Source organism: Psittacula echo (genome assembly GCF_963264785.1).
Source record: "Psittacula echo genome assembly, chromosome: 5".
Lineage (NCBI taxonomy): Eukaryota > Metazoa > Chordata > Aves > Psittaciformes > Psittacidae > Psittacula > Psittacula echo.
The window spans coordinates 8181817-8192882 of NC_137739.1; the positions used below are offsets into that span (position 1 = coordinate 8181817).

Genomic DNA, 11066 nt, shown 5'->3' on the forward strand with positions numbered 1-11066 from the left:
GGCTGTGTTTGGGCTCTTGCCGCTCCCGACAGCGGACGTGCTGCGTGCCGCGCCGGTCCGTGAGAGCAGCGGTGCCAAAATGCTTTTAGGGACCAAAACGCCTCGGAAAGGCAGAGCGGAGGGTGAGCGGGTAGGTGCCTCAGGCTCAGCGCTGGTGACGGAAGGCCGGGCAGTTCCATTTGGAACTGGTACTATGACGTTAACCGACTTTGAGAGCTTATCTTGCGACCCGGGAGAAGCAGACCCTCAGACCCCGGTGAAACACTGGGCAGACGCGCCTTGGGAGAGCAGAGAAACCCCTGGGCGGACGGAGACCACGGTCACGACCCCGGAGCTGACAAACTCGGAGCCCTTCGCTTCCAGGTAAGGTTAAAGTGATAATTGACTGCGGGTTTCCTGGGTTGGCAGATGGATTATTTTTTATGAAAGCAAACAAGTGTGGCCTCTGGGGGTGTGGGGGTGTGTGTGTGTGTGTGTGTGTGTGTGTGTGTTCGGGATGTTCCTTATTTCGAATTTGTGTGTGTGTGTTTGGTTTTTGGTTTTTTTCGGGGGTTTGGTTTTACTTTTCTGTTGTTGGTTTGGTTTGGGCTTTTTTGTCTTCCTGTAGTGTTGCTTTGTGGAAGTATAGTTTGCAATTTAGAGACATAGAAGTGCCTTCATGTCTTCATGTCCACCTGTAGTAGTTTCCTGTTGCTCCTTATTTCTACTTAGGCATTTTTGTGTATGTTGTTGTTTTACAGTCACTGCTGCAAATGTTTGTTTTGTCATGAGACAAATGCGTAATTGCTGCTCCCCACTTAAACACAGTGTTGTGAGTGGGGTTTTTAGTTTGGTTGTTGTCGTTTGGGGTTTTTTTAATATTTGTTACCAGCTATTTAGTCCTTCAAGTTATTTCTTTGCGACTGAGTGACAGGATCTCCTTCTGGAATGCTTTGTGATATTTTTAAGTCAACCAGAACTTTTATCTTTGATACAGATATGAACGATGACTATAAAGAGGAGAATACCTTCAATATTTAAAAAGCTGTCATTCAGGTGGGCCAACAAATGGCGTGCCAAGAAAGTAACAGCATGCACCGCAAACTTTGGCTGGGTACAACCTGCAGAAGAGCCAAAGAAGGGACCAGGAGGTTCTATTTATTGTAGAAACACGGAAAAACCCAAGCCTTTTGGCCAGGGAGAACTAAGTAAGTGTGCCTTCTGTCCTTCCCCCCTTTTCTTCAGAACAAAAACCCCAAAAGTTAGAAAACGCAGTTCTCATTTGTTGCACTGATATAAAACAGGGTTGTGATGAATAAAGCCTTCAGCGCTAGGCTGCAATTTTGTGAGTCCCCTAAGGCAACTGAAGGGACTGGTGCTGGAAAATGATGGTTCAAAGCAGTGTGTTGACCTGCAAATTCAAGTGGCAGTGTTTCAGCTGTTCCATCATGTGTTTTTGGGTTGTGGAGTAGACCTGGTTCTTCTGGGCGCTCCTGCAGAATGCTGCCTTTTAAACAGCCTTTTTCAAACAGAAACCGTAAATAGTTTTGGAAATCTAATTTTCTTGCAGTTGTTAACGATGGAATTGCCCCACCACGTGAAATTCTTTTTCCACCTGAGAAAATCTGCATGGATTGGCAACAGCCACTGAATGTTGGAGTTGGACTGCAGAATCTGGGCAATACGTGTTACCTTAATGCTACTCTGCAGTGTTTGACGTACACACCTCCTCTGGCCAATTACATGCTGTCTCTTGAACACAGCAAGTCATGTGAGTGCTTTCTAGCATTATTATAAATATGTTGGGCAGCTGCAAAGGTGGAAGAACAACAGGGATTCTGTGGAGAAAACTCGCGGCTTTCCCGTTTTACCTGTAGAAGCCGGCTTTGAATGCGATCTTCGCGGTCTTTTCCAGCCTAAATGATTCTGTGATTCCATGGTTATTTAGCAGGGAGCTCGGAATGGCATATAAAGTTCATTTGTTCATTTAATGCACAATGGTAAAGTTGCAAGTAAGGACCATTTCTTGCTTTGTGTGAATAAAGAAGTACGTTGCAAAGGAAGGCATTTGATGAACATTTGGGATTTGGGTTTCCTGCTGGTAGAAAGGAGGTAAAATTTAGGATGTTGGCATCATAGCTTCTTTGTGTCTGCAGCCTAGATACCGTAGTGTGTTAATACTGCAATAAATGACACGTTCACTCTTGACCCATTAAAAAGGCCCACACCCTAGAAAGCACTACGAGCCAATTTCTGCTGTCCTGAAATGGAAATTTGTGTGGGGCAGTATTAAAATGTAGACTGGTTTTATTCTAGTTAAAAGTTCGTATTTTTTGAACCTTGGAATTTGTGTTCTTCGTATTTCCATTCTACGGTTGAACTGATTTAGGCGTAAGAGCCTCTTTTCGTATCCTTCTAGGTCTATTTTGACAAAGGTACATGGATGCTTTTTGGTTTGGCATCTTAATGTTTATTCCTAGAAATTTAACTGTGTTGTTTTAACATAGGTAAAAATGTTTCCAGTTAAGAACCCTGTTACAAAAGGGAGGGCAGAAATACTCGTACATACTTCCTTTAATCTTTCCTTTCTCCCAGAGGATTCTTATCTCTGTGTCACGTAGCTCACCTAACAGCAGTATGCTGAAAATAACAGGCATTCCCTCTCAGCGCTGTGTCATCAATATCTATAGCGTTTTTCATGGATATTGTTTTTTGGTTTTGTTCTTTTTTGGTGGCAATGCTTATTTGACTCGACTGTGTTGCTTCTTTCACTCTTCAGGTCATGAAAAAGGCTTCTGTATGATGTGTACATTGGAAGCTCACATTAACCAGGCCCTGTGTTTCTCTAATAATGCTATCCCACCTATGTCTGTTATCAATGGCCTTATAAGTAAGTAATTTCAGATGGTTTTATTTTGATATATTTGGTAACTTTTCAAAGCACTATTTGATGCGTAGAAATGATTTTGATACTTTTAGAAACGTGAGTTTTCTTTCATTTTCTAGGAAATAAATATAACCTCCTTCTTATTTATTAGGAATAGGAAAACATTTCTGTTACGGCAGTCAAGAGGATGCACATGAATTCTTGTCCTTCACTGTTGATGCTTTGCAGAAAGCTTGCTTGAATGGAAGCACCACGTACGCATAAACCACTTATTTAAACTTTAAATGTTCTCTAGCCCCTTTTACTCCTTTCTTTACTATGCTATATTAAAATGAATGTCCTTGGTAAAAACTGTTTGAAGAGTTAACTCTGAGCCTCGCATTATCTGAGGTCTGATTTATCATTTCTTTCCAGGTTGGACATATCTTCTCAAGCCACCACACTTATTTATCAAATATTTGGAGGATACCTAAGATCCCAAGGTACTTGTTAAAAATCTGCCTCTCCTTTGAAGTGGTCTGTGTCTGTTTGTCTGTAGTAAAGGACTTTGACTAAAGTAATACGTGTGAAGACTTTAAATTTGTCCAGTCAGTGTTAAGCATTTGTATTTTGATTCCAGTGAAATGCTTGAACTGCCAAGCCGTTTCTGATACGTACGAACCATTCCTCGATATTACTTTGGATATAGAGGTAAGGTGTTTTGTGAATATGGGTTGAGCTGTATGGGGACCTGTAGAGCCTTCCAAAGAAAGGCATTTTACTGAAAAAGATACACTGCTAAAAGGAAAGAGCTTGATGCTGGATGGGAGCGGCAATCCTTTGGTCTTGTGTGGAAGGCATCTAGATGCTCTCCATGTTTGCAGTGGGTTTAAGCTGTAAAAACAGTAATTATGTCTACACAAACACCTATACTCTCACACTTCTCCATTATTCTGCTTCAGCATACGTCTGTCCTTAGGCTGATGGGTTTGACTGTTCTCATTCTTGATGCCATAGCATAGCACAGGTGCTGTCTGTGGCACTGCAAACTTTATTGTTTTGTTTCAGAGTAGAATCGTTTCCACAGGAGGTAAATGCTCAGCGTACTCTGAGGTTTCTGCCTCCTTCACAGTGGTTGCCGGTTGGCAGTAGGTCGCTTGAGGATGAACTAGCAAGGTTCTCTCGCAAACTACCAGGAAGCGTATGAAGTTTTGCATTTCCAGTGACTTAGTGCTCTACTTTCTTATTCATCCAGGCCGTTACGTCTGTCACCGAGGCTCTAGAACAATTTGTGAAACCTGAACAACTGGGCGGAGAAAACAGCTATAAGTGCAGCAAGTAAGATTCTTACTAATTCCATCTGAATACAAGAGAACGCGTTTCATGTATCACATGAATATCTGGAAATAGAAGAATTCTGGCCATTAGCTCGTATTAGACTTCTATTCCTTACTGCTGCCTCTACTGGTGTTTATTAGCCTTCGTAAGAGTGAGGTTGCACACAGAAATATTTGTCTGGCCAGAAGTTACAGGGGATGTCTGCTAAGTAGTGGTGAGCTGAAGCATGGAGCTAAGGACAAGGATTTGGGGTGGGAGGCAACAATCAGCTTGCTGAAGGTCCTAGTGTTCCCTGTGGAACAAAGTGGGATTGGGTCTCAGTGCGTGTGAACGGTGGTCGTTAACGTCAGCAGCCTCTAATGGCTCACTAAAAAATGTCTTGCAGGGTTCTCATGCTGAATTGTTGGGAAGCCTTTCCTTTTTGTCATTAGGATAGATGCTCAGATGTTTGCTTGGCTATCGAAAGATAATGTTCTAAATCCTTTGTTTTGTAGAGCTGTCCGCTTACATCCTGTTACCTTCTGTCTGTTAACAAGCCTGAAGTGCAGCGTATGGGTTCATAAGCCTGTGCGAGAGATGAACACTTGTTTGAGTTTTGGGAGGGGGAAGAATTTGCCGTTAACCGTTTGTCTGTGCTGGTTTTTAAGGTGCAAAAACATGGTTTCTGCCTCCAAGAGGTACACAATACATCGCTCCTCCAAAGTTCTTGTCATATCGCTGAAAAGATTTGCAGATTTTACTGGTGGCAAGATCAACAAGGTATATTTGCAGCTGTAAAGCAGCTTTATCTTCTTGGAATGGGAGATTTCCCCAAGAAAATATCATTTTAAACAGGGGAAGTTTAGATTGGGTATAAGGAAGAAATTCTTTACTGTTAGGGTGGTGAGGCACTGGAATGGGTTGCCCGGGGAAGCTGTGACTGCTCCATCCCTGGCGGTGTTCAAAGTCGGGTTGGACAGAGCCTTGGGTGGCATGGTTTAGTGGGAGGTGTCCCTGCCCATGGCAGGGGGGCTGGATCTAGATGATCTTAAGGTCCTTTCCAAGCCTAACTATTCTATGATTCTGTGATTCTATGATTTCAAAGTTGTTAATGCTTGCAGGCTGTAACTACAGACTAATAACAATAGTCTAAGAAAAGTCCATCTAACAACTGTGGCTTACGGTAACCATAGGGGTATACCTCACTCTTAGAGCTAATTCTGCAGAAAAGAGTTCTCTGCAGCTTAAATGACTAAATGTTGTTTCTGAGAAGAGGTATTTTTATAAGAATCAAGAATATATTTGTGTGATCCTAGCCTGTGTTTTCAGAAGGGTTTTTCTCAGGCTGTTCCACCAAGTGATTCCGGGTAATTTTTGAATCTTCCTGTTTTGTGTTTAGGATGTAAAATACCCTGAATATTTGGATCTTCGAGCCTATATGTCCCAGTCGATGGGGGAACCACTCATCTATTCTTTATATGCAGTTCTTGTTCATTTGGGGTTTGGCTGCAGTGCAGGACACTATATCTGCTTCATAAAGGTGGGTACCAGCTTGATTTCTCCCAGGGTGAAATAAACAAAGAAAATCAATGTTACTGGTAACCACCGTTTTGATGGGGAAAAGTTGGATGGTGTGTTCCATTTGATTTGGTTTGGATGGTTTGTGCTGAAGAGTTCTACCTGTGACGGCATTTGAGCAACATGCATTTTGTCTAAAGATGTCACTGTCTTTTATTTGCAGGCGGGCAATGGATTTTGGTATCGAATGAATGATGCCGTAGTGGAGCCTTCTGATATCCAAACAGTTCTCAATCAGCAAGCTTATTTACTTTTTTATGTCAGGTAATACCAACTCCTGAACCTGTTCAGAATATGTTTACTTTCCTGTTACTGATACTTGTCTTTTTTTCAGGTGTTGTTATTTCTGTGCTAGGAAAAGATTACAATTTCTGGAATTTGGTTCTGTCTAACCTGAACTTGCCCACAGCATTTACTGCCTTTCATTGCTTGGCGTTAAACTGGTGCGCTTGTGTACATTGCTGTCTATCTGGTCTTTGTAGCTGGCTAATGTAGAAGAGGAGAAATTACGCCATAGATGATGTAAGGGTGAGCTGTCGCTCTGGCAAGGATAGTCATTGTAGGGAGACCATTGTCTGTTTTTTAGTTTGTAGTCTTGGTTGAGCCTTTTGTACATGTCTTGTGTGTCACATCATCTGTTCTTTTCAAATTTTAGAAGGGGGTTTAATCCAAGACCAGGCTGAAAGAAAAACTCTAAACTGAGATCACTGCTTTTTTTCCCAAGGCGCTATGATTTGACACTTGGAGAACGTGGTTTTTACTTACCAGCACCGTCTGACCCCTGCTCATTCCTTGGTCAGTGGGGGCCTAATAGTAAGCAGGATGGATTTATGGGACCGCAGCTTCCTCCTCATATGATGAAGGTAATTTGCAGGGAGCAGATAATGGCACCAAATTGATAATGTTGTTTTCTTTTGACTGGGGGTGGGGGGTGTGTTGTTGTTTTGTAGCGTCTGAGTTTTATTTTCCCTCCCACACTGCAGCTTTCTTCACAACCGTCAGCAACAGCCAGAATTATTCCAACAGTGGCTAATCCTAAATTGTGCAGCCATGCTACTTCATTATACTTCCAACTCAAAGTGCTTTCTAAAGCACTGGGAGCTACGCTTTTCAGACGCTTGAAGGAGCCTATTAATTCCTGATGATGATGATGATGATAAGAACAATAGTAGTAGTAATAATTCAATATCACTCCGCCAGTGTTCATTTAGCTGAGTCAGTGAAAACGATTTTTCTTGGTCCTGCGTACCAGAGCAATTATTGCAGTGTTTTCGAGGAATGTTTAAAGGGGAAAATAAATACATTTGGGAAGAGCTTTAGTCAATGTTAAGTTGTTTGTGTGGGTTTCAAAAATGAGGCTCATTTGATACCAATATGCAGTAAACCAAAAGCAGCAGGAATTAAACACACTTGTTGGACTTAGGTCGATATTGGAAGTGGGGTGTTTTTTCTTCTTAGGTGGTGAGGCAATTTGTAGAAATATTTAGTAGGAGAATTTAATGTTTTCATAAGTGCTGTGTGATTGCACATATTCATCTTGCAATCTTTTCTTTTTAAATACAGAATTCAAGTCATTTAAATGGAAATGGACCCCTAGAAGAGGATACAAATCCTGTTGGTATCTCCATAAAAAGGCTATCTTCAGCTCTACCAACAGCTTGCATTCAAAACTGGGCAATTACCAGGCCTTCAGCTACGGATCCATCAAAAGCCCAGAAGATCACTAGAAGTATTAATAACAAATTGCCTGAGCGGCAGACCGTGTCACAGGCTGGCCATCTTACCAGTGCTTTGGAGAATGAGGATCTCAGCAAGGCCGTTCCTTCCTCCACAATTACAAACTCTTTCAGAGCAGAGTCTACCTCAGATGCCTCTACAGTGGCAGTTGCTGCTGACATTTCCAGACAGGAAGTTCCTGATGAAATGTTTGTAGAGCCAGCAGTTAATGGAAGTCCTACACTCGGCTCCGATGCTACGGTTCCTTCCAGTGCAGAGTCTTCAGGAAAATCTGAGGCGTCGAATGGCGTGTTTAAAATGAATTTCAGCGTATCTTCCAAAGGAATTGTGATTTGGGAGGCGGTCGGCACATTGCAGAATTCCCATTCTTTCTGTGAGAGGGCTGAAAAAGAGAGTTCCCATCATGAGCTGCCAAAAAATGATTTACTAAATGGTGCTGTTAGTTTAGATACTGGATCTAAACAAAATGGACTGAAACTTGATGATTTTACTTGTGAAGTCCAACCTGCTAAACCTTCTGAGATTTTCTTCCCTGAAACAAATGGATTGCTTGAACCAGTGAGTTATGTTTGTTCCATCTAGAACTTCTCACCTATGGTGTCCTTAGTATTCAGGAGCATTAAAATGTTCCTAATTCATGTGAAATACTGTGAAAACACACAGCACAAATTTCATCGTTAACACTTTGTGCTGTTGTCCCCTTAGAATTTGCAGAGCTGAACTGGCATGTGAGAACATGTCAGCTTCAGAAAAGTTCAGCTGAGATAGTACTTGATAAGTTTCATAAATATATTGGGGGTGGCGAAGGGGTGATGTGTGAAATGGCAATAGTGCACGTAAGGCAAAGTGATCTTGCTTAATAACTAATGAGGAAATTTTGCAAACAGTTTTCAGCTAAAGGTAGTATATTTTTGTCTGTTAACGTCTGCATTTTAATTGTAGGTACCTGAAGCTGAGTCACCGATTCCTCAAGAAATAATCTTAGAATCCCTGGCCTACAGCCACCTGAACAGGCTGTCAGCGCAAACAAGGTAAACCGGGTATACTCTGATGAAAACAAGATTTCATCCAAGTTTATCATTGTTTTACCCCTTTGCTAATTCTATTTAGTAGAAAGCTTTGAACCAGTACAGCAAATTCCACACTGTACATGTAGGGTTGCAGACATCAGCACTGAAGATGTATTATTCTGATATTAAATACGAGCAGATGCCTCTCAGAATAGTTCTGTTTCTTCACGGAATTATTTTCCCTTTTTTAACGATTGGATTTCTTTTTCCAATGTAAATTCCCCACCTCCTGCCCTCCCATTTTGGGGGGGGGGACTGACATTAATGAGTTGACTTTTTTCTAGTTAGGGGAGAGCGAACCTAGTGGTGCTGGCTACTGATGTGATGTAGAGCAGTGAGCAGAGGGAGACAAATGTGCTGGGTGTGGGTTTTTAATGTACTCCTTGCAGACTCGAGAAGAAAAACACCTTCTCTGGGCGCTGCTGAATGTATAAGAATCGGTTTCTAAAGGGGACTGCCTTACAGAGTCTCTTTAGAAAGCTACAGTTTCCAAACCGTGTAAGGGAGTTTAGAAACAGACAGAGTTTACCAGTAGCCAGCAAATCTTTTACTTAAGGGGATTTTTGCTCCCAACATTTATCTTTTAGGTGAACTTTTCCAAGTGAAAAATGTGTTTTTATTTTGTGCAGTGTCCCTGCACCTCAGAAGTCTGAGGGTGATCGTCTTATGGAAACCGTAGTGACGGAAACAGTGTCTGTCTATGAACAATCCGGGACGCCTCTTTCCGACCTTGGCTGTGAGATTGAGAGTCCTTTTACTGTATCAGACTCTGAAACCATTGCTACCAAAGAAGTTGCTGAAAGTATTATAACAAAAGCTGATAACGTACAACCCAGTATCAACGGTCAGCACAAGGTCAGGAAAAAATCCTTGGGTACTGAATGGGAATACGTTGGGCAGTGTGAGTCCGAAGACAGCAGAGACAAAGACAAACCAAGAAGACCAAAAGAACCTGCACTCATTGCAAAAGGAGATCCTTCGTATATCAAAGGGTCTCCTGAGAGTGAAGAGAAATTAGGGCAAACTTCCTCTGTGAAGTCTGACATTGAATGTAGTCCTAAAAAACTTGCATCTCTAGGTATTACAGATAAATGCCAAGATACGGAGGACATTTCTAATAACTATGTAGAGGTACCACCTGTTAATGACTCTTCTATTGCAAAGCTGGATAAAGTTCTGGAGAGTCAGTTCTCCAGGCAAAATGAGGGGCTGAATAATAAAAAATGCGAAGAGGATAATAGGCAAAAATACGAGGAGAAGATACACGACTCCAAAAAACCTGACAAAGAACACTACCGAAAGAAGAGACAATACTCTGAGATTAAAGAGCAGAAGCAAAGCAGGAGCAAAGCGGATGATCGTTCCTACAAAAGGAGGCGCTCTTGCAGCATGGAAACAAATAAGCAATATCATCATAAGCAGGACTATTACAATGAAAGGAAGTACAGACCTTCCCATAATGAAAGAAGCAGTCCAAATAACGGCAAAAGCTCAGGAAAATACTCTCGTTATAGATCACGAAGCAGAGAAAGAACAGAACAAGACAGAAATAGGTATTCCCATTCCAAAGGAGAGAGAACTTGGAGCAGGGAAAGATACTATCAAGATGAAGCACGGAGATGGGAAAAACGCAGGTGTTACAAGGGTTATTACTCTGTTCATGGAACAGGAGATGGTAGAGAGAGGAAGTCCTCTCATTTTGATAAGGACTTTGACAAATTGAGTCAGTTCTACAAATCACGTAGGGATCATTACTGCCAGAGCAGATGGGCTCACACCGCTCACGGCAGAGAGGAAGGAGCCCATCACTTGAGCAGCCACAGAGAGAACTTCCGTCATGGTTCAGTACCTCAGCGGCAGTCTGAAAAACACTCTCGGGAAAGGCACGCACCTCCACCTGCCTCAGCTCGTGCACATTTTGACAACGCTTTCTGGGAAAATGAAAAACTTAGACTTGGCAAGAGGAAATACAGTGACAGAGAAGGAAGGGAAAGTGAAATGGGAAAGAAATGCCGCAAGACAGATGACCAAAGAATGAAAAAAGATGAGAAGGTCAAGAAGAAAAAGAAGTCCAAAGATAAATATCGAGAGAAGGATTACAAGTAAGCAGGGATTCCAGCATAATCTGCCATTTTTTTTCCTAACACTTTTCTCTGTGTTTCTCATGCCTGCCTTTTCCCCATTGTTTCTAAGTGATTTATGTAGGATAATCTGACTAGGTGTTGGTCATCAGGCTGGTCATTAGGTTGGTCAAGCCAACATAGGAAGGATGTTGCTGAATAGCGTTAGAACGCTAGACCTGGAGCACAAAGTTAAGAACCTGTCGTGGTTTAAGCCCAGCCTGCTGAACCCAGGGCAGAGCCAGATCTGCGCACTGTTCTTGATTAGGTTACAACAATTATGTATTTTTAATTCCACATATTCCACAAATAGCCCCTGTCAGGATTTGTGTACAAACCAAGACTTACTGGTCCTTAATCTGAGGGCTTATGTTTGCTGCATCCAAAGTCAGATGTGCA

At 42.1% G+C, this 11066-nt stretch overlaps 1 protein-coding gene across 1 annotated transcript; it reads left to right on the forward strand.

Moving 5' to 3' along the window:
* Positions 1-1047: 1047 nt before the first annotated feature.
* LOC308221166 (ubiquitin carboxyl-terminal hydrolase 42-like) lies at positions 1048-10653 on the forward strand (the record flags this gene model as incomplete). Its single annotated transcript, XM_080618129.1, has 14 exons — positions 1048-1093; positions 1550-1750; positions 2759-2869; positions 3018-3120; positions 3281-3348; positions 3486-3556; positions 4101-4183; positions 4831-4942; positions 5562-5702; positions 5904-6004; positions 6465-6603; positions 7304-8035; positions 8420-8508; positions 9177-10653. The coding sequence occupies 14 exons, from the start codon at positions 1048-1050 to the stop codon at positions 10651-10653; spliced, it is 3474 nt and encodes a 1157-aa protein (XP_080474255.1).
* Between the last annotated feature and the right edge of the window lie 413 nt (positions 10654-11066).